We start from the raw sequence: 23,690 nt of genomic DNA on the forward strand, positions 1-23,690 counted from the left end.
TACTTTGAAAGAGACTTTTGAGGACAGCTTGGCCTACTGCAGCTTGCTGCTTTGCTTGCACATCAACACAATAGTGTTTAATGAAGGTGTGTATTGTAGACCATGTTACTGCTTTGCATATGTCTTCTAGAGGAATGTTCCCTAAGAAGGCCATAGAGGCTCCTAGTTTGCTTATGGAGTGCGCTCCAGGAGGAATTGTTAATGTACGTTTTGCTTTTTTATAGCATATTTGTATGCATTTTACAATCCACCTAGCAATTCCAGCTTTCGAGATGGGGTTGCCTTTATGTGGTGGTGAGAAAGCTACAAACAATTGTTTTGTTTTTCGAAAGGTTTTAGTCCTATCAATGTAATAGAGAAGGGCTCTTTTTACGTCTAGGGTGTGTAGAACTCTTTCTGCTACAGAGTCTGGGTTTGGAAAAAACACTGTCAACTCTACTGATTAGTTTAGATGAATTGGAGTAATGACTTTAGGAAGGAATTTTGGATTTGTTCCTAGGACCACTTTGTTACAGTGTAGTTGTAAAAATGGTTCTTGTATAGTGAAAACCTGAATTTCACTTACTCTCCCGAGAGAGGTAATAGAAATAAGGAAAGCTGTTTTCCATGTGAGGAATTGCAGTTCACATTTGTGTAAAGGTTCAAAAAGGTGTCCCATGAGCCTGGTAAGAACAATGTTTAGGTTCCACACTGGAGAGGGTGGTAACCTAGGAGGAATGATTCTTTTCAATCCCTCCATAAATGCTTTAATTGCAAGTACTCTAAATAATGACAGATGTTGTCTATTTTGTAGGTACGCAGCAATGGCTGCAAGATGAAGCCTTATAAATGAATATGCTAGATTACATCTTTGTAAGTGCAGAAGGTAGCAGGTAATAATCTGGATAGAAGCATCCAGTGGATCAATTTGATTATTGTTGCAGTAAATAGCAAATCTCTTCCATTTTGCTGCATAGCAAGCTCTAGTAATAGGTCTTCTGGCTTCCTTAATGATATTCATTGATTCTGGTGGTAGGTAAAGGTAACCAAACTCTAAGACTTCAGGAGCCAGATCGCTAGATTCAGTTGATTTGGATCTGGATGTCTGATGTCTCTATGGTTCTGCGTTAGCATGGATGGTGTCAGACACAGTTTTTGATGTGGAACTATTGAGAGTTCTAGCAGCGTTGTGAACCACGGTTGTTATGCCCACGTGGGAGCTACTAGGATCATCTTGAGAGACTGTTGTCTTAACTTGCGTATTACTAGTGGTATTAGTGGGAGTGGCGGAAAAGCATAAACAAATTTGCCTGACCAGTTCATCCATATCACATTGCCTTTGAACAACGGGTGTGGAAACCTGGCGGCGAAGTTTGGGCATTTTGCGTTTTCGTGTGTGGCGAACAGATAGATGTCTGGATGACCCCACTTGTGAAAGAATGGAAGAAGAACTTGCTGATGTAGTTCCCATTTTTGAATCTGTTGTTTCTGCCGACTTAACAGATCTGCTATCTGATTGTGAAGGTGTTCTGCTAGCAGATATATTTTTTTGTGGAATGGCCTATCTTCAAATGTTCTGTGCAAGCTGGGCCAGTTGCAGAGAGTGTGTCCCCCCCTGTTTCTGAATGTATTACATGGCTGTCATGTTGTCCGTCCGAATCAGGACAGTTTTGTTCTGTACATGTACTTGGAAGGACTTGAGTGCTAGGAATATTGCTAGCAGCTCTAGGTGATTGATGTGGAGCCGTTTTTGTTGAGTGGTCCATTTCCCTTGAGTTGTATGATGTAGGAGATGGGCTCCCCATCCTGTTAGGGATGCATCTGTTGTAAGTATTATTTGTGGAACAGGCTCGAGGAACTGTCGCCCTCTGGACACGTTTTTGGTGTTCCACCACTGCAGAGAGCGATGTGTGCGGCTGTCTACCAACACCAGGTCTGTAAGTTGTCCTTGAGCCTGGTTCCACTGATGTGCTAGACATTCTTGCAATGGGCGCATTTACAGTCTTGCATATGGAACAATAAAAATGCATGATGCCATCATGCCTATTAGTTGCATGATCACTCTGGCTGGGAGAGAGTGTTGTGTTTGAAACTTTGTGACTAAGGCTTGAATGCTCTGTATCCTGGCTGGACTGGGATACGCTGCAGCTGTAGCTGTGTTTTTTGTAGCTCCTAGGTATTGATGTACATGAGAGGGCTGAAGATGTGACTTGGTGTAGTCGATTGTGAACCCCAAGTTGTGCAATGTTTGAATCGTTTGTAATGTGTGTTGGGCACACTGATTGAACGACTTGGCTTTTAAAAGCCAATCGTCTAGGTATGGGAAGACATGGATGTGTTGTCTTCTGAGATGTGCTGCCACTACTGCTAGGTACTTTGTAAACACTCTTGGTGCAGTTGTGACTCCGAATGGAAGGACTTTGAACTGAGAGTCTTGTCCTTCTAGTACAATCCTTTAATCTTCCTGTGAGAAGGATGTATGGGAATGTAGAAATAGGCGTCCTTGAGATCTAGTGTAGTAAAGAAATCGTCTTGTTGCAAGCAATGGGAGCACTTGTTGTAAAGTGATCATATGAAAATGATCTGAGTGTATATATATAGATTAAGGGGCCTGAGGTTGAGAATTGGTCTTAGTGTCCCGTCCTTCTTGGGTATTAGGAAATACAGCGAGTAAACCCCTGTTCCTTGATGTTGTAAGGGAACGATTTCTATTGCGTTTTTTAGAACCAATGATAGAACCTCTTCTTTGAGCAGCGTTAGATGTTCTGTGGACATTGGATGCTGTCTGGGTGGTATATGTGGATGGGTAGCTGTAAGTTCTAGGCAGTAGCCATACTGGATAATCTTACCCACTTGTCTGTTGTGATGGAATTCCAGACAGGTAAGAACTGTGTTAGTCTGCCCCCTACAGGAGAGGAATGCTGTTGGGGAAGCAGATGGAAGCCACTGTTTTGTGTTGGGTGAGGTTTGATTATTGTTATTTCCTCAACCTCTTCCCTTGTTGTTGTTGTCTCTATAGCCTCCTCTAAAATATCCTCTATTGGAGGATGTTTGTGTATTGGTTTTAAAGGAAGCTGAATTGTCTGCTCCAGCTTGTTTGGAGCCTCCTCTGTAAAAGGAGCGACGAAAGGAGCCTCGTGCTTGGATGGACTGCAGAGCTCCCATAGATTTGGCTGTATAAGTTTCTTTCTTCATTTTTTCAAGTGCTGTGTCTACCTCTGGACCAAACAATTGTTGTTGGTTGAATGGCTGATTTAAGATGGTTGTTTGCACTTCCTGCTTAAATCCTGAAATGCGTAGCCATGCATGTCGTCTAAGTAGGACACTAGTGTTTATTGCTCTAGATGCTACATCTAGTGCGCACTTGATTGAGGTATTTGAGATTAGCTTACCCTCTTGTATAAGGTCATTTGCCTTTGCTTTATATTAGTCAGGTAGATGTTGTAAAAGTGTTTCCAACTGATCATAATGAGCCCTGTCATATCTTGCAAGGAAGGCTTGTGTGTTAGCTATGCGCCATGTATTGTTAGCTTGGGCAGCTATTCTCTTGCCTGAAGCATCTATTATTTTTGATTCCTTATCAGGAGGTGGTGCTTCACCTGATGTTTGGGAGTTTGCCCGTTTTCTGGCGTTTGAAACGACTAGGGAATCTAAGGGTAGCTGTCCCTTAATGTAGGCAGGATCCCCAGGAGCAGGTCTGTACTTTTTGTCTATTCTCGGATTTATGATCCTAGCTCGTACAGGATCTTTAAACACTTCTGTGACATGCTTAATGACCCCTTTAATCATAGGTAGTATTTGAACTGACTTTTGGGAGTGTTCAAAAGTATCTAGCAAAAAATCTTCTTCTGCCTCATGTGAGTGCATTGTGACATTATGATAGATGGCAGCCCTATTGAGTAAGTGTCCAAAACCAATATTATCTTCTGGAGGAGATGGTTTGGATGGATATGTGGGTAAGGAATATCTGGTACATCCTGTGGGTTTGGGTACTCCCAGTCTGGTGTATCACTTGGGTAGGGAAAAGGCTCATCTGGGTCTCCCCTTCCCCATGGTTATACTCATCATCATTCTGAGGTGGTATATGTGGAGGTGAAGAATGAGGAGGAGAATTTTGAGGTGAAAGGTTTGAAGGAAGAGGAGGTAAAGGAGAAGGTGCAGGAGAAGAAGGGTGCATAGGAGATGTGGCAGAATCCTACTTCTTGACAGGCACTGGAGGTGTAGGTGCTGTATCTAACTTCCTCTTTCTGTGTGGCATAGTAGAAATATGTCCTGATTGGGGATCAATGAAGATCCTTTTTTGCAAAGGATCAGGTTCAAAAAGCTCCTCTTCTTGAGGAACCGCTTTCGGCGTCGATTTTTTTCGGTTCCTGGCATGGTTGTAGCTTGTCTTTAGTCTTAGGAGCTGGTATAGAGTCCTTTGGCGTAGGTTTCGGCACCGAAGATATTGTCTTTGGAGTCGAGGCCTGTTTCGTGGGCTTGGAAGCATCGGAAGCAGGCTTTGTAGGTTTCGGCAACGAAGATTTCAGGCTGGAAGCTGTTCGGTTGGCTTGGAAGCGTCGGAAACAGGCTTCATTGTTTTTGGAGACGTCTTGTCTTTAGGAGTCAACGGTTTCTGAGTGTGTTTCCGAACCAGGACTTCTTTCGGTTTCGGTGCCGAGGGAGCTGGTGGTATCGGCACGTGCGGTTTGCTCGGTATGGAGCTACCGGAAGGCTTTAATATTTTCTTCGGAGCCGGGCTCGATGGCGGGGCTTTCGAAGCAGTGTTTCGTTGCGACTTGGCCCCGAAGGCGGAGTTTTGACCTTTGCCTTCAATTTAGGTGTTGGGGCTGGGGTAGGGGCAGTAGTACTCACGCGTTGACCTGAAGGTATGGAGTCCTTGGAGTTGTCTGCCTCAGATACGATTTGGAGATCATCGGAATCTTCCTCTGGGACGCATGTACCTTCGTCGATGATATCCACCAGTTAAGGAGCCGATCTATGCATATCGTGTCGACGGGCCCTCCGATCTCGAATGGCCTTTTTGGATCGAAAGGATGCACAAGCTGTACAGCTCGACTCGTCGTGTTCTGGCGATAAGCACAGGTTACACACCTCGTGATGGTCACTGTGTGAAAATGTTGCTCCACACTCGGGGCATCTCTTGAACGGCGTCCTTTTCATGAGTTGTAGGCCTCACGGCGTGGATAGGCCCAACGGCCCGCGTCAACGACCGGAATCGATCTGATGAAGTCGATTCGATAGTTATTGATGTCGAAAGTTGTTTGGTAAAGTAGCGGAAAAAAACAATCTAAGGATGGGGTCGATGCCATCGACCATCGTCCAAGGGAGGAGTCACCTATCTCGTGACTACAAAGACTTCTTCCAAGACGACAACAACATGCAATCATCCGAGCCCAACACCAGGTGGCGATCTAATGCTCAGTGTGAGATCTGCAGCTCATATGCCTCGAAACCTCTCGTTTGGATAACTATCCTTCTTTTTTAGATTGCCCAAACATATGGAGAATGGAATCTGCTCATAGCAGTACGCAAACTATTCTGAGCGGTCTCTTCTCCTACAATTGCAGATGAATTTGGTGGGCCATACAGGAAGCTGTCAGTGACATCAAAATGTTTGGGGCACACTTTTCCACAAGAGTGATGGCTTCCAAGGTGTTCTCCCCCGGGGATCACCTGGAGGATTTTCTCAATTCCGCGGAATGGGCATCTGACTCCACCTTTAAAAGGATTGACTTTAAATCAGTCCCCACCATTGCTTCGCTGGTTGTGGATAAGCTTTAAGCCAGTGAAATCCTCAACTCCGGTCCTGCCATAGAATAAAAAATGTCCTAGCTATCATAACAGAAAGTTTAAATTCTATTAAGAGACAATGATTAACCCACCCGCATGGCTTCCCCCCTTGAGTGGGATATGCTTTTGCTAGGGTGTTTATGGAATTTCTTTTCACTCGCATGCTTATTTGGTTGTTACTAATTGAGAATATCTTGTGCACGCACCTTGATTTGTGTTATATATGTTTTCCTATTTCAAGCGTCATACACAATTTTTCAATTTGATCCTAGGATTCGAAGGGTCAAAAAAGGATTAAGGCTGTGCTGGTCTCACACAAAGCTGTCTCCCCCCGCCCTGTAGTGTGTCTGTAGCCCAGTCAGGAAAAGCCACGAACCTGTGCACTACAAAGACTTTTCTTTGAAGTTTACCTACTTCAAAGGTAGACACTGATATAAATACTGGACACCATGATTTCAGAACACTTCTGGACTAAGAGGACATTCTTCCAGGAAGAAGAGCTGGATGATGTAGGAGAAGAATGACACTCTGGCTATTGTTTTGTGTGCTGGCCTGCTGCTGTTGTCCTGGGAGTAAAAGGACTGGACTTTGCTTTGTACATCCTGCTTTCCAAGGTTCTCCAAGGGCTTGTGTATGCTTGTCTCCTGTTAAGAAGTCTCAGGGCCAACAAAGACTCCATTTGCAGGCCCTGAACTCCTCTGCTAGGAGTTCTGACCGACCAAGTGGTGCCAATTCCAGTTCTGGGCCCGTGGAGGTAGTTTTGCTACTAAGAACTAAGAAAATCCATGCATCGACTCTCGGCAACTGTTTTTCAGATGCAGTACCGCCATGGGGTTGAAAAATGAATGCATCGCCGCTGTGCGGCTGAAGAATCGACCTAGTGCCTGCCATGCGGCTGAAAGATCACAGCACCCAGAGTACCGGTAACCCCATCAACGACGTCTGTGTCACACGCTCGGACTCGGGCGCAGGCCCTGCTGTGCGGCTTAAGATATTGATGCATCACATGCTGCATGACTGGAAAATCAACCCAGCACGTCGGAATTTTTGGACGCATTGTCCCTGTGCACCAGGCTTTTCATCAATGTGCCCCAGCAGTAAGGAACCGAGGCTGTGTGTCTGGGTATCGACACATCACCTCCCCTGACAGTGAGGAACCAACGCAACACCTCCCCTGGCAGTAAAAAACTGACACATCACATCCCTTGGCTATAAGGAATTGACACATTATCTCCCTGGGGAGTAAAGGAAGGATGCATCACTTTGTCTTTCTGTCGCCTCACTTCCCCTGCACCAGTTTTCATTTTTGATTTTGATGCATCCAAGGCATTTGTTTTAAAAGTGATGCATCCATAGTTTCATATGGACTGAACTATTTTGAAGTGATATCTTTACTTGTGTATGCTGCATTTATTTCGTTTTAGTCTTGTTTTTTTCAAATAAATATTGGTTATTTTTCTAAACAGGTGTTGTGTCCATTTGTATTGCTTTCACTGTGTTACTGTGTGTGTATGTACAAATGCTTTACACATTGCCTCTGAGAAAAGCCTGACTGCTTGCACCAAGCTACCAAGGGGGTGAGAAGGGGTTATCTTATCTGTTTAATCCCCTTACCCTGACTAGAGTGAGGGTCCCTACTTGGACAGGGTGCATACCACTGCCAACTAGAGACCCCATTTTTGACAGTAGTCCTCACCTCTGTGTCCTTAATAGAATTAAAGCTTTCTGTTATAGGAAATTTGTCATTCCTGTTATAAGCTGCACTGTAATTAAAAGATTTGTGGTAACTCTGTGGATCAGGAGGTTGCCCTCGGACACTTCGGCTTCTGAATAATGTATTAGGTGTGACTATAATGGCACTGGTGCATGGTGATGAATAGTCTTCACCTTGTACGTACCTGCTTGTGGTCTCCGATCATGATAAGGTGCTCGCAGGATGTGTTCAGGGTGGTCAGGACATGAGCCTCCAGCACTTCTGCTGCCTCCTCGACCACCACAATCTTTGGCTTGATCTTCTGGAGAAGACTCCTGTACTTGGCCGCGCCTGCAAGGACATAAGGCATGATTGTTATCGTTAAAGCGCTATTGCTGAGTGTGGAGCTTCTAGTCCAAATGAGGCTTGCACAGATGAGGCCCTCCAGTAAAACGGGACCCCAGCCACTTGATCCCATGTAATTCCGCCTGAATAATATGTCAGTTTGCATAGCCAAACTGGCTTAAGTGTAGCCATCACTGCTGCCTCATGATGGTCCTGTCCCCTGGCCCTCATTTACCATGAGGTGTGTGCATCTCGCCGAGAAGCACCTCGCTTCCCACCGAGCTCAAAGTGGCATGTGTTCACATTAGTAGACTCTACCCTAGGTTGGGAGATCCATCCAAAACACAGCTCCTGTTCTGTATCTGTTTTGTATTTTCTTTACCAAGCCTGGGTAGGAAATAGACGTTCACAAACAATTTGGTGGTATAATTGTCCCTGTGCCAGTTTGGCTGCAGGTGTAGCAGACCTGTTTCCTTCTATATCAATGTTTGTAGGAGGGCTGTACACCTGCACCCCTGTGTCTACTGCTATAGTGTTGTCCATGTGAGGTCCATACGCCTGCCTGTCTAGATATCTTTACACCAGGTCTGCTGATATGCCCTTGTCTGTATGAGGCCTTTGTGCAAGCAAATCAGCATTGCAATCCGTCCTGTCCACTGTTGTGCCACGTCAGTGTGATTCTGTATAGAGGGAATGAGAATGCTTGTGTGGACAGCAGTGTGTGTACTTCTTCCCTAAGCAGTGAAGCACCGGATCCACCAGCTGTGACTACTGTTTTGTTTTATGCACCCCCCTAGTTGACTAGAGGTTGTGCACCCACTGCCTGACCTCAGCAGTGCTGCACTTGCGGCCCGAGGTAGTGCGCCCTCTGCCTGACCTAAACAGTGCAGAGCTTGATACCCGAGTGAGTGCGCCTGCTGCCTGACCTCAGCAGTGCCAAGCTTGCTGCCCGCTGCCTGATCTAAGCAGACCTGAATGGCTGCCTGAGTGAGTGCATCCTCTGCCTGATCTAGCAGTGCCTAGCTTGAAGCCTGCTTGAAGCCATATAAGCCTGAGAAATGACACAGATTATTGGAATTTACCCATTGAGAACAATGAAAATCAGAAAAGGGATCCTGCTGCATTCTCATGATAATTGCACCTGTGTCCCATGGTACATGTTTCCTTCCCCCAGCATAACACAGAATTAGTACAGGCTACTAGATACACTTTAAGAAGTATTGTTAATTCTAATCTCAGATCACACTCTATCACCCTGGCAGTTTCTTATCTATGTCAAGTCACGTCTGGCGAACATACTAACCTCGAATTATCCGTCATTAGTTGTCTTAATTGAGGTCTCTGTCATATATGAAATTCTCTGGCCCGGGATTATCAATGTTTTTACTATCCTTGTCTGGTGGACCAGAAGATAGTGTTATTGGGGTCTTGGTTCTTCTCTGAACTGCTGAATAGATGACTGAATATGGTTTAGTATAACCAGTGAAACTACCTGGAGCTGAATCTAGAGCCTTGTATTCTTTCTCCAAATGCGGTATCACCCCTGGAACTGTAGCAAGTGTTTTCATTAATTTTTAACCTTCAGACATAATCTAAAATTGGTATGGATTTAACAGACTTTCGAGGATACTCTTTAAAGTCATGAAGAAAACGAAATGCGTTACTTACCTGTAACAGCAGTTATCCAGTATTGGTGTCTTTCATAGATTCACATGCCTGAATCATTCCCCGTCGTCGAGACGGGAGCCTCCGGTAAATAAAAAAGTAATGTCCATAGACATACATAGAGAGAAAGGGTCCAAGGGTCTCCCCTTAGTAGCCTTTCCTTGTCTTTATGTAAAAAGGACCAAACTCTCACAGTCAGCCAATCAGCTCCGACCTCCCTCTAGAACCTTCCTGGGAGGAGCCTCAGTCCCTCAGATTTTCGTACGCACCCAGCTAGGTTGGCGTAATATAGTCCGAGAGGGAAGTGAGTCCTTCCAGGGGAGGCGGAAGGGTTGCATGTGAATCTATGAAAGACACCAATACTGGATAACTGCTGTTACAGGTAAGTAACGCATTTCTTATCCAGTATTAGGGGTGTCTTTCATAGATTCACATGCCTGAATCAGAATAGCTAGCAATCATAGTAGCACATTTGTAAAACAGAGTTGCTCTGCCGTCATGGTAGATAATGCATATAATATCATACAATAAAGAGACAGCATAGACAGAATATCATCAGAGCAATAATGTGCATACCTGGAAGGCGGGATGTAGGAAGGCTCACCTTACTGAAAGAGATGGCGAAGCACCGCCTGGCCCACTGCCGCATCCTTCTGGAGTTCGATATCCAGGCAGTAGTGTCTGGAGAAAGTATGCGGTGACTTCCAAGTCGCCGCTCTGCAGATGTCCAGGATCGGCACTCCAGCGAACAGTGCTGCTGACGTGGACATCGCTCTGGTTGAGTGAGCCAGAACACGGTCATTCAAAGGCCGGCCGGCCTTGTCGTGGCAGAATGAAATCGCCGAGGAGATCCATCTGGAGATGCTTTGCTTCGTGAGGGGCAGGCCCATTCGTGGTCTGCTGTATGCCACGAACAGCTGTGAGGATTTCCTGAGAGCCTTAGTCTTGTCCAGGTAGAACTTTATGCACCTCATAAGGTCCAAAGAATGCAGTGACCTTTCCGCTGCTGTGGAAGGGTTGGCAAAGAAGGACCTAAGGACTATTGGTTCGTTGAGGTGAAAGTCCGAAGGTACTTTTGGAATGAACTTAGGGTTTGGTCGCAGTATCACCCTGTCATGTCTGAATTGCATATATGGTTCCTGAATGGACAAGGCTTGCAGCTCGCTAACCCTTCTGGCCGAAGTTAGAGCGAGCAAGAGCGCTGTTTTCCATGAGATGTGTTTAAGAGATGCCCGGTGAATGGGCTCAAACGGGTGACGCATGAGCTGGTTGAGTACCAGGTTAAGCTGCCATGTGGGAGGTACTTTCCGAGGCCTCGGAAAGGATCTGTATAGCCCTTTGAGGAATTGCTTGACTAGCCGACTAGACCACAGAGAAGGTCCTGTGACAGTTCTGGTGAACCTCGAGATTGCTGCCAGGTGAACCTTGATGGACGCATGCGCCAGCCCCGACTGGGCCAAATGCAGGAGGTATGGTAATATCTGTTCAGGTGTGATGGCGAGGGGCCGTAGGCCCTGGTCTGAACACCAAATGCAGAACCTCTTCCATTTGAGACAGTAGGTCTTGTTCGTACTGTCAGCCCGTGCCTTGGCTAGTACATCCCTGCAGTCTTGTGGGATATTCAGGCCACCGAACTCTCTGTGCTCAGGAGCCAGGCTGATAATTTGAGCGATTGGAGGTTCGGGTGCTGCACTTGCCCGCTGGACATCGTCAGAAGGGCCGGGTGTTGGTTCAGGCGAATTGGTGATCTGATGGAGAGTCGAAGCAGATCCGAGAACCAGTGTTGCCTCGGCCAGAACGGGGCAATCAGGATCAGGGTACATGGTTCCACCTTCATTTTCCTGAGGAGCCTTGGGATCATCGGGAATGGAGGAAAAGCGTATGCAAAGGCGCTGTACCATCCGATGGAAAATGCATTTCCTAGTGATCCTTGTTGGGGATGCCAACTTGCGTAGCTTGGGCATTTGGCGTTCCTCTTGGTGGCAAAGAGGTCGATGTTTGGGACTCCCCAAAGAGAAAAGATGTGAGTGAGGGCGCTGTCTGATAGTTCCCACTCGTGGGAGAGGGACTTTTGCCTGCTCAAGGCGTCCGCGATGGTATTGTCCTTTCCCGGGACATATTCCGCTTTGAGTTGGATTTCGTGCAGCACTAGCCAGTTCCAGATCCTTTGCGATTCGCGTGAGAGAGAGAGCGAACGCGTTCCCCCTTGTTTGTTTAGATAGTGCATCGTCGTGGTGTTGTCTGTCCTGACGAGCACAGGGGATTTCTGGATGCGGGGCAAGAAGGCTTGGAGAGCCAGATACACGGCTCTTAGCTCCAAGAGGTTTATATGGAGCGATTGTTCTTGAGAGTCCCATTTGCCGCTGATCTGTAGGTCCTGGAGCACCGCGCCCCATCCCTCTAGGGAGGCGTCTGTTGTTATCACCAGCGGTGATGCTGGAAGGAGAAACGGTAAGCCCACAGTTAGATTCCGGCGACGTGTCCACCATTGCAGAGCTTTGGAAATTTTCGGTGTGATCCGAATGATGTCTTCGAAGGAGCCGGTGCTTTGAGTCCATTGGCTCGCGAGTGCCTCCTGCAAGGGCCGCATTCTGAGCCTGCAGTGCGGGATGAGGAGTATGCAGGAAGACATCATCCCCAGGAGGGAGGTGTAAGTCCGAACTTTCAGGTGCGTTGTCGTTGCCACAGCCGTGGCTAGAGATAAGATCTTGTCCGTCCTCTCTTTCGAGGGGAAGGCTCTTGTGCACTCTGTGTCCAACGTGGCCCCTAGGAAGGTAATCTTCGTTGCGGGGACCATGCAGGATTTTTTGAGATTGAGCGTCAATCCCAGATTTTGAAAGAGATTGGTGCAGGCGTTGGAGGATGTGATTGCGTCTCCAGGTGAGGGTGCTTTCACCAGCCAGTCGTCTAGGTAGGGGAAGACCTGGTGGCCCAGTTGACGCAGGAAGGCTGCCACTGGCGCAAGGCATTTCGTGAAAATGCGCGGCGCGGACTTGAGGCCGAACGGCAGGACTTTGAACTGAAATTGACGGCCCGCCACCTCGAATCTTAGGAATTTCCGGTGATTTCTGAGGATGGGGATGTGGTAGTATGCATCCTGGAGATCCAGTGATACCATGAAATCTCCTTTCTCTAGAATGCCTAGGATTTCTTGAATCGTCACCATCCTGAACGATTGGCTCCGCAGGAAGGTGTTGAGTGCCCGGAGATCCAGGATGGGCCTCCACTTGTTTTCTTTTTGTTGTACAAGAAAGAAGTGGGAGTAAAATCCTTTCCCCTTTGAGGATGCCGGAACCTTTTCGATTGCTCCTTTTTGTAGCATTGTCGAAAGCTCCTTCAGAAGCAGGCGTGGGTGTTTGTGTGTCCGTCTGCGTGGAGGGGTATTGGGAGGGATGGAGGTGAATTCGAGAGAGTGGCCGAATCGAATAATTTGAAGAACCCACCGGTCCGTGGTGATGTACTGCCAATTGTTGAGGAAATGGGTCAGCTTTCCTCCAATTTGAAAGGATGGAGAGGGTGTTTGGACTGGCTGGAGTAGTCGTCACTGGCGGCCGCCAGCGCCCCTCTTGGTATTTTTACCTCTGTAGGTTGATCTTCCAAATGATGACTGTCGGCCTTGCTGTTGTTTGTTTTGGTACTGGCCTTTGTGATTGTATGAGAACGAGGACCTGTTCTGATATGAGCCTCGATGGGAGGATTGACCTCTGGGCCTGCTGCCCCGAAAGGACTGGTTTCTAGACTGCAGAGTGCCCAGTGCCCTTGCCGTGTCTGTGTCCTTCTTAATGGCCTGCAGAGCCTCGTCGATTTTTTCTCCAAACAGGTGCTGGCCGTCGAAGGGCATGTCCAGAACCTTTGCTTGGACTTCCTGTCGGAATGAAGTCGCTCTTAGCCATCCTTGGCGTCTCAGTACAGCAGCTCCCGCGAGTTGACGGAAGCCTGTCATGGCTGCGTCTGAGGAAATATAATTTTTGATCGAGTAGTGTTCCCCAGCGAGTACCCCACCGTCTCCATGTACTAGCTTGCAGTGCATGTGATTTCCCTCCTGTGCCAGTTATGAAGACGCAAATACATTTGCGTCCATCTTTAACATGTCCTCTTTCAGATCCGCCATGAACGGATTGTATATTCAGTTCCTATATATGCTGTGCCACCGTCTTTTTGTGGTACACTTTACACGTTTTTCAGCTCTGGCGAAAGTAGGCCCTGATTCTGCCATCGAGCCTTTTTCCTGCTTCCCGACTCTGAGGGCCTCAACCCAGGCTGCCCCTGTACCAGTGACCCCTGTCTCACTCCCTGCGCGGCTCCAGCCCAGCCTTCTGCCTGCCAAGACTGTATTCAACCTTCGAATTATCTGCTCCACTCCTCGAAAATACATTCCTGTCTCGTAGCTCAAGTAAACATCCTCCCAGCTGCAGGAGCATTGGGCCCGGTCTTTCTGTCTCCGTGCAAGTAATTCATAGACTCTGTTGCCATGGTAGGCCCATGCCCCCTCACCCCGCATGCCAACACGTAGACGCATATACACGCAGACAGTATAGAGTAGTCTCCGCTCGAGAGACCTTTTCCCTTCCAGATACTACAGTTCCTTAAACATATGATATCAGATACGATTTGGGATTAGGTTGATCTGACATCCCAGACTTATGTCTACACTTGTAGTGCTAAGTGTCAAGTCCCCTTCGCCCTCCAGTTACACGTCAGATTCACGTCAAGCTGCTGCGCGCGCATCTCTGCTATGAATTTCTGCTGACATTGCAAGATTCTCCTATGTACCCACCCATTTGTGACCTCATGATAAATGACGTCTCTAGTACACGCCTTCATGCACGCCTATTGTAACGCCTTTTTATGACGTATTCATGTTTTATCTCCTTTTTTCCAGCTGTTACGCCTACTGCCTATTCGTTTAATATAATGCATTGACTATATATATGTACTTCTGTAAATAATATGTTGTCTGTCTGCCCCTTCCCGAACCTGTGTGGTGACGGAATGGTATGCCACCTTGGCTCGAGCCAATAACCCTATTCCTTTAACAGGAATAAAACCCTTTTGAGTTAACCTCAATATCCCGGATTTTGCCTCTTATTTTTCTGAGTTATTCTTATTGATTATTGATTATAAATTATGCATAGGTAATTGATTTTACCACAGTTCTGGCGCCCGAATAGGGACCCCTCCCCCACCCCACGCGCCGGAGGTGCGTTGCAGGCCTGGCCCCCTGCCACAGCCGGACGGACAACTACGCGTACCCGCAGGATTTCCTGTATCTCCCTCAGGCCAACGGAGGTGACTGAGGCTGCGATCGACACCCAGACGAGGCGGTGAGGAGTGCGGAGGATCCCGACCTGAGCCTAGCTGAGAGAGCAAGATCCGAGGTATACCGAGGCCCACCAGTTTCCGAAGTTCCGAAGTATCTACGTCGCGAGTCGAGTCCGAATCCAGTCCGAGCCCAGTCCAGTCCAGGGTTTCCGAGGCCTTCTGTTTCCGTGCTTCCTGGTGAGTACCGTTGCTAGGGACGCATCCTGACGTGCGCATTAGTTTGTGCCGGTCAAGACAGGTTCGGGTACACGAGCCTGGTCTGCACTGTCTAGCAGTGTATCTATACTGTTTAGCAGTATATCTAGTCTGCATCTGTAAAAGGTGTATCTGTGCCGTTTAGCGGTACACCCTGATTCACGTGGTTGGTAGGTTTTTAATTGTAATTAATTAATGTGGTTCGTTCTTGAAGTGTTTTAATGTGTCATTCAAATGTCGTGGTGTGAGTGAATGTTCGACCTTCATTATTGTGCTTATATGTGTTTTTTTGTGTAGTGTGTTCATGTTCATATCTGAGTAGGAACCAAGTAGCCAGATTTTAGAATGCCGTTGTTCTCTAAACTAAGACAAATAAAAACCCGTAAAGGAGTTCTAGAAGAAGCTGTTCCCATACCACCTAGGGATACTCCAGGGTACTTTATGTACCATAAGCACGGCCTAGATGCCGTTTTGTTTCTCGACTTATGGGTGGATTACACTAAAGAACTGTCAGAGAATCAGAGATGGCCCGCTGCTGGGACATGGGATGCAGATTGCATCATGAGAGTAGAAGAAGCATTATGGAAAAAGAAAGCTAGACAGTCACAGAAGGATGCCATCGAGTTATGGCGTAAAGAATCACATAGGCGTACAGAAAAAGCACACAGACTAGAAGAAAAGAGTAAGGAGGAGTCTGACAAGACCCGAGAAAACGCATTAGTTGAGGAAGGTGTCAGGGTAAAATTAGAACAGGTAGACAGACAGCGAAACACACTTATGAATGGCATGTTCCCCATCTTGTCAAAAGGCCTGCCTAAGGCCTCTCCAGAAGTACCGAAGGACCTACCACCCCCATTGCTCCCGACTAAAACACACCAGAAAACAGCAAAGGACGTTTTCCTTTCTTCCTACTTAGACGACGTAGCTCCCACATATGTTAATACCGTATTGCCACCAGTGCCTGCGCCTAACGGTCAGAATCCTTTTGCTCTTCCTCCCCGACAAGCTACTCCTCCCCGGATTCCTCCTCCTGATCTTCCAGCTTTCCCTCCACCTCCTACTTCCCTTGATACGAACCCGATTAACCCTTTCGGAGCCGGTGCCTCAGGAGACGCGTCCGGAGGAGCGACAGGTTTCCAGACTCCGCCACAACCCCATCGTCTGAGCTTTAGAGAAATAGCGCAACAGCGTACACCTAGAACAGATATTACAATTCTTGGAGATCGCCTTGCAGACTGCAGATATGATCCTGTACCTGGCAAAAAGAATGACGAGAGAATGTTGCTCGCATCAGTACGTTTACGGCGAGTCACGAACTTCCTAATGACACTACCTGGAATGACAGATCACTTAGATCGAATATATAAGTTTGTTCAGACAGGAGTAGGGCCTGAAAGTATTAAGGAGGCCATGGCCTATCAGAAAGTGGATACTAAAGGCAAGTTATTGCGGTTTCTTATAAACTGCTTAATTAGAGAAGTGGACAGGCCGGGTATAAACCCGGAAGATGTGAAAGCACTCCACAAATGGGGTCAGCATATAGCAGATGGACAGCATGATAGAGACGCCTGTATAGAAAATATGTACCGAAGAATCAGAACTTCGATAACCAAGATGCATGAGAAAAGACAGCCCGCACCGGCAGTAGATTCCGACAAACATGAATCCACGGAGGAGGAGGAGCCAGAGGAGGAAGCCGAGACTCCAGAACACACACAGTTGCCAGCTAGAGAAATGATAGCTTATGTAGGTAAAGGAAGACCATTTAATAATTCGATGCGCCCAGTGCGCCCAGAAAGTAAAAGGTTATATCAGGAAGCCATGTGTAATCCTAGAACACCCGAACACTTATTCCAAGCCACTGACAGAATACTTCAAGAGCGAATGGGGTACCATGTACTCGATTCTATGGATGAACAAGAATTAGCCAGGTCAGCCGTGCAATGGGCTGACAGCTCTGAGAAATATGGTGATGATGCGTTAGCACATACGTTTCTGAACCTGACACCGAGTGAACAGCGTTTAGCTGGTATGTACATGATACAACATCTGCTCTTATTGTATAAAAGCCAACGTTCTGATCCAGGTCCTCTGCCTGACATACTAATAGAACTGGTCACGAACAGATGGAAAGGTCTAAGTACTGATCTAATTAAAGTAATTCTAGAACACCGCCACAAGTATAGTACATTCTTATGTCCGCAGATCAATTCAGCACCCGTTATGGAACGAAAAACCATGTATTATATGGATAGACAGAATCCGTTGCGAGAAGTGCACCCCGTACAGAACGCAGACAGCACGCTTAGACGTGTATTCGTGTATACACCGGTGACTAAGATTGAATTGTTGGAAATGAAGAAACTAGTACCCAGTCATGATAAAGATCCCGCAGGGTTTCATCGCGAAATAAAGGATATGTTATTAATGGGCGATTACACTTATCCCGACCTTATGAAAATACTGAAAGTACTACTACCTCCAGGTATATACGAGAAACTCAAGGAGAAAGAGTGGGAGGTGGGAGACGCAAAGATTGATTGGGCTGCATTACAACAAGAAGAAGATACCCGAGTGCCAGGCCTAGGGCTTGGAGACAAAGTTAAAGTGTTACCAGGTTTATTAGTACAAGTGTTGCCACGTCTATTGAGTACGAAAAAGGAAGATTGGGGTGCTATTTCAGCATGCAAACAGAAACCTGATGAAGACACTAGTGATTTTTATACACGATTTGAGAAATGTTTTGGTATAAATAGCGGTCTGAAAGCAAGTAGCGAGTCATATCCACATCTTTTTGTAACGAAATTAGTCGAGAATTCCTTGCCCCAGGTTAAGAATAGAGTACTGAAAGTAGAAAGTACTTGGCAAGCTAATACTCCTTCGCAAATGTTACAAATGTTACAGTACCACCAGAATAGACTTAGAGAAGAACAAGAACATGAACAAAGACGTATGAAAGACACAAAAATGAAAATGTTAGTTGCTCAGTCGGTTCCTGCCGACGGTCAGAAAAAAGGTGCGACCCATCCCAGTAATTCAACAGTTCCTGTAAAGGGTGTATGTAATTATTGCAAACAGCCAGGTCATTATATAAACGATTGTGCAGTTCTGAAACACAATATCGCCACGGGTAAGACTAAAGAGAGACCGCGTCCTCCTAGACAAGATCAGACTTCACAACAAGTACCCCAGAATATACAACATATTACACCCATGCCAGCATCTACACAGACCGTAGCGATACCCCAACAACAGCCCATTACCGCAACACAAAACACTACTCAACAGATGTATCAGTATGCGCAGAACGATTACCCTGATTACCAGCGATACACATGAAACAGCCTGGAGAGGGAATTCCGCTTGCCTCTTATTGAAGTTCCTGTAGATCAAAATGGTCCCTATGTACATAGTCAAGTATTAGGGAAAGACAGAAAGTTTCTCATTGATACAGGGGCAAGCAGAACGACGATAAGCCACGACGAAGTACTAGGGGCACCCCTCTCAGGCTCACAGAACGTGTCCCTTGGATTTTCAGGAAAACCCATTATTAATGAAGTATCACAGCCCCTCCCTCTGGCAGTAGGTCCTCTGACACGGACTACAGATTTATTGCTCACGAAATCATGTCCAGAAAACCTGTTAGGAATAAAAACATTGAAGGCTCTAGGAGCTATTATATGCTGTTCTCCGGAGGGAGTACGATTGTTTCTGCGAGATTTCAAAGGCCATTATGTATTGAGAGATATGGATCCCCGGCTACAGAATGTCCCTGCACACTTGTGGGCGCAGGGCCCCACTGATGTAGGTTGCATGCACATTACCCCATATCGAGTCACACTCAAGGCAGGAGTGGTATTACCACGAATTCGACAATACAAGTTACCCCCAGATGCTGTAGTGGCTTTACTGAGAATCATTGACGAGCTCATTGCACAAGGAGTGGTTGTGGAAACTGACTCTAATGTGTGTAATTCTCCTATCATTCCTGTTCTTAAACGTACTGACCCAAATGCTCCACCTGTTTATCGATTGGTTATTGATCTGCGCGAATTGAATAAATGTATTGTACCACAGTACCCTGTGGTCCCGGATATCTCTTCATTATTGACAGCTATTGATTCCGAAGCAGCGTTCTTCACTGTAATTGACCTCAAGAACGCTTTCTTCAGTGTCCCTATTGACCCGGAAAGCCAATATTTGTTCGGATTCAGTTTAAATGGACGATCTTTCAAATTTGCCCGTGCACCTCAAGGATTCACAGAAAGCTCCAGCATCTATAGTCAAGCATTGAAAAAACAACTCGACAGTATCCACATGCCAGTTCACACTGCCCTGCTTCAGTATGTCGATGATCTGCTGATCACCGCGCGAAGCGAACCTGAATGTGAAAATGCATCACTGATTGTTTTGAACTTCCTGGCCGACAAGGGACACAAAGTGTCTCCTTCGAAGCTACAATTCTGTGTTCAGCAAGTTGTGTACCTGGGTCACTTGCTGTCCAAAGTGGGGAGGCAGCTCACACCTGATCGCATTCAGTTAATTGTAAACATGTCACCACCCAGAACACAAAAGGAAGTGCGGGCATTCATAGGCCTAACTTCATACTGCAGACAATGGATTCCCCAATATGCATTTCTAGCGAAACCACTCATTCAGTTAACGACACAGGAAGCAGCGACTTCGACTGTCCTCCCTTGGACTCAGGAACATACACAAGCTTTTGAAGACTTGAAGAAAGCCTTATGTCAAGCACCTGTTTTAGCAACACCATGTTACAGTAAGCCTTTTACACTTTTTGTCACAGAACGTGAGGGTACTGCTTTGTCAGTCCTCACTCAGGAACAAGCAGGTTCACACAAGCCTTGTGCTTATTTTTCTAGCACATTAGACCCAGTAGCCCAGGCCCTTCCGGCGTGTTTGAAATCAGTTGCAGCAACAGCTTTAGCAATCAGACAGAGTGATTCTATTGTGTTAGGACATCCATTGACAGTACAGGTTCCACATGCTGTAGAAGTCCTTTTAAATCGAACTCAAACCCAACACCTGACCATAGCAAGATTGACAGGCTACGAACTGACATTGTTTCAACCACACATCGAAATCAGACGCTGCAGCACATTAAATCCTGCCACGTTATTGCCAGTAAATGGAGTAGACCCATTGGCACATGATTGCATTGAAGTTATTACTGTCACAACAAAACCCAGACAAGACTTGACAGATGTTCCGTTACCAGATCCAGACCTGACACTTTATGTGGATGGTTCATGTATGAGAATAAGGACAGGTGAATTAGTGGCAGCCTATGCGGTCACGACAGACACAGAAGTCATCGAAACCAATTGTATTGACACTTTGTCAGCCCAAGCAGCAGAGCTTATTGCTCTGACACAAGCATGTATTCAAGCCAGAAATAAGAGAGTCAATATATATACTGATTCACGTTATGCATTCGGAGTCGTACACGACTTTGGAGTCCTTTGGCGAGAGAGAGGTTACTTAACTTCTCACGGGGCCAACATCCAACACGGTCCCCTCATTCAAGCCCTGTTAGATGCAATACATCTACCCACTGCAATATCTATCATGAAATGTAAGGCACATACAAAGGTTACTGATATCATCTCCCAGGGTAACGACCTGGCAGACCGAACAGCAAAGCAAACTGCTCAGAACCGGACTCATGTAACTGATCAGATACAATTAGTAGTACCATCGCACTGCATGACAGTCAGGGATCCCGCACATGATGTGATCGACATACAGTCACATGCAACGCCAGATGAAATTAAGGAATGGACTACACTAGGAGGGATCCAAACAGATCAGGGATGGATGACGAAGGGAAAATCTACATGGTTTCTCCCCGACTCTATGGTACAAGTCATCATTAACACGATACATAGTCCCGCACACCTAGGAGAGAAGGCAATGCTAGACAGTATTCAACACATATGGTCCAATAGAAACTTACGGGCAGCAGCCAAACAGAAAGTGCGTACTTGCATGATCTGTGGTCAGTTCAATCCAGGTAAAAGTATCCCCGTAGAGCAAGGTGGATTTCAGCCTCCCGATCACCCTTTTGAAGTACTCCAGATGGATTATATCCAGATGGAACGCTGTCGAGGTTTCAAGTATGTCCTCGTAGTCGTATGTGCTCTTTCCCGATGGATAGAGGCATACCCAGTTCCCGATTACACTGCTCCGACCACTGCCAAGCAGCTGGTTCGTGAATACTTCCCACGGTATGGTTTGCCCCGCATCGTGTACTCAGATAATGGCCAGCCATTCTCATCCAAGCTCATGGAACACATTACACTCCTGTTAGGCTATCAGTGGAAGTTCCATTGTGTTCGGCATCCCGAGGCAGCAGGCCTCGTGGAGCGTCATAATCAGACTTTAAAAATCCGACTTTCCAAGATCTGTAGAGAGAAAGGTGTGGATTGGATAGTTGCCTTGCCGGTCGCCCTCTTCTATATGAGGATGGTGGTCCATTCCCGTTCTGGGCTATCCCCGTACGAAGTGGTCTTTGGTAGGCCACCGAATATGTGGGGGACGCCTATACCACGAAAAATAACTGATGTTGATTGTCTTATGCTGACAGATTACCTTGCCTCCTTGATGTCTGCACTACAATCTTGTCGTTCACAGGTAGCTGCAGCGTTTCCCGACAACACCGAGGTGAAGCCCCATGAGGTGGTTCCTGGTGATTACGTTTTCGTCCGCAACTTTGATCGGAAGAGCCCACTGGAGCCCCGCTGGCAGACCCCGAAGTTGGTTCTGCTCACGACGAGGACAGCTGTTAAAATAGAGGGCAGGAAGGGATGGCTGCATTCCAGCCACGTTAAAAAGTTTTACGGACTTCCTTCGGACTTGGTCTCTAAGCCCTGCCCTCCTCCACAAACTGACTCAAAACTCCCTTTGGTTGAGAAATCCGCTTCTGAGGAATACAGAACTAAATTACGATCTAGCAAGTCAGACAGTTTAATTGTTTAAGTCCTCCCCTAGGTGAATCGGTTAAATTAGTTTCTGACATGTATCCCCTAGATCGAGATAGAGAGAGAGATAGACAAAGACAACATAAAAAGAATGCATATTGTAAATCACTTCGTAGTCGCTGTATAGTGACACTACTTATTATGTTTTTTTTAAGTTTGCTGGTTATTACTGCTAGTGTTCTGTTACACATATATTATCCTATATTCAAGCGTGCACAATCTGCTTATAATGTTACTGCTGAACATTCTTTTAGTGAATTACCTCCTCACGAGCTATCTTACAGACTTGCGCTGCGCAATAACACTTTCATTAGTATGTTACATCACTCCCATCAGACTACCAATGCTACAAACTGTTGGATATGTGGTCGACTCCCTCCTTACCAAGAAAACAAGGGTGTTTTACCCCTTTTTCCGTACCCGTTTACTCACAATGGCACATGTGGAGCGTGGTTTAAAATGCTCAATTCCCTAGTTTCTGATGCTGCTATTTTCGAAGGTAACTGGGTTTGGGGAAACCTGAACTTAGTTTTGCTTAATGTATGCTACCCTGACAAGGAGGGACTCCCCGTAGATACTGGAACTGATCTAGAAAATGAAGTATATGGATTAGGTAATTACACAGTTACATTCATGATTTTATCTGTCGAATCTGAAGCTGCTCCTGTTCTGCCTGCTATGGCAGTATTGCCAGTTACTGGTGAACTATGTGTTCGCAAGAATGGTTCTGTACACGTAGGTCATAGTAAATGTACTACTGTAGTCGATTTCAGTGATCATGGTAGATCCACGTTTAGGGCTTTACGTCATTCCTATTTTGTTTGTGGCCATACTGCATATGTCCGTTTGCCTCTAGATTGGGATGGTACCTGTTACATTGCATTCCTTCTGCCGCCTGTTTTTCTAGCCCCTCCTGACTACCATAGAAACACCAATCTGATTAAGCATAGATATCAAAGAGATCTCCCACTTGTCGATTATACTGAAACCACATGGGAACAATATACAGATTTTAACAAAGGTTTTTTCCCCTACCTAGGTACTGTTTCCAATAGTAAACTAATTCGTAGATTAACCAGAACCCTCGAAGCAGTGGTGCTTGAGACCACTTCAGCCCTAGGTAACTTAACGGAGGAGCAGTCCGCTATGCGGGTTGTTGTTCTTCAAAATCGTCTCGTTATTGACGTCATCTTGGCAGATAGGGGTGGAGCTTGTAAGGTCATCGGGTCAAGCTGCTGTGTTTTCATCCCAAATAACGCGCCAACCGTGTACAAAGCTATTACACGTCTCCATAAAATTGCAAGTTTAATACATCAGACTCCAGGCACCTGGACTTGGTCCGGTTGGTTCTGGACAACGTTATCAGCCTGGGGGTGGAAGATCCTATCCCTCCTAGGTATTGGCCTTCTCATAGTACTCAGTTGTTGCCTGTGTCTCCAATGTGGACCGGCGATTTGCGGCCTGTGTGCTACTTCATGCGTTCCACATCCAAGTTCCCATTCAAAACGCAAAAAGAAAGAAGAGCAAATGATGTTAAGTGAACAAGTTGATCAATTGATGAGAATTTATGTATCATGAAGGGTCCGTGGGGAACAAGGAGGGAATGAGGAAATATAATTTTTGATCGAGTAGTGTTCCCCAGCGAGTACCCCACCGTCTCCATGTACTAGCTTGCAGTGCATGTGATTTCCCTCCTG

General features: G+C 46.3%; 1 protein-coding gene across 1 annotated transcript in view; it reads right to left on the bottom strand.

The window, feature by feature from the left end:
* LOC147661249 (NFX1-type zinc finger-containing protein 1-like) overlaps window positions 1-23,690 on the bottom strand; it is an 805,409-nt gene that overhangs the window by 52,296 nt on the left and 729,423 nt on the right. Inside the window, exon 20 of the mRNA XM_086951201.1 lies at window positions 7,671-7,816. Coding sequence (XP_086807327.1) covers window positions 7,671-7,816 — 146 coding nt within the window. The remainder of the gene's footprint in view (window positions 1-7,670; window positions 7,817-23,690) is intronic.

This window comes from Lissotriton vulgaris, unplaced genomic scaffold (genome assembly GCF_964263255.1).
Source record: "Lissotriton vulgaris unplaced genomic scaffold, aLisVul1.2 SCAFFOLD_534, whole genome shotgun sequence".
NCBI classification, from domain to species: domain Eukaryota; kingdom Metazoa; phylum Chordata; class Amphibia; order Caudata; family Salamandridae; genus Lissotriton; species Lissotriton vulgaris.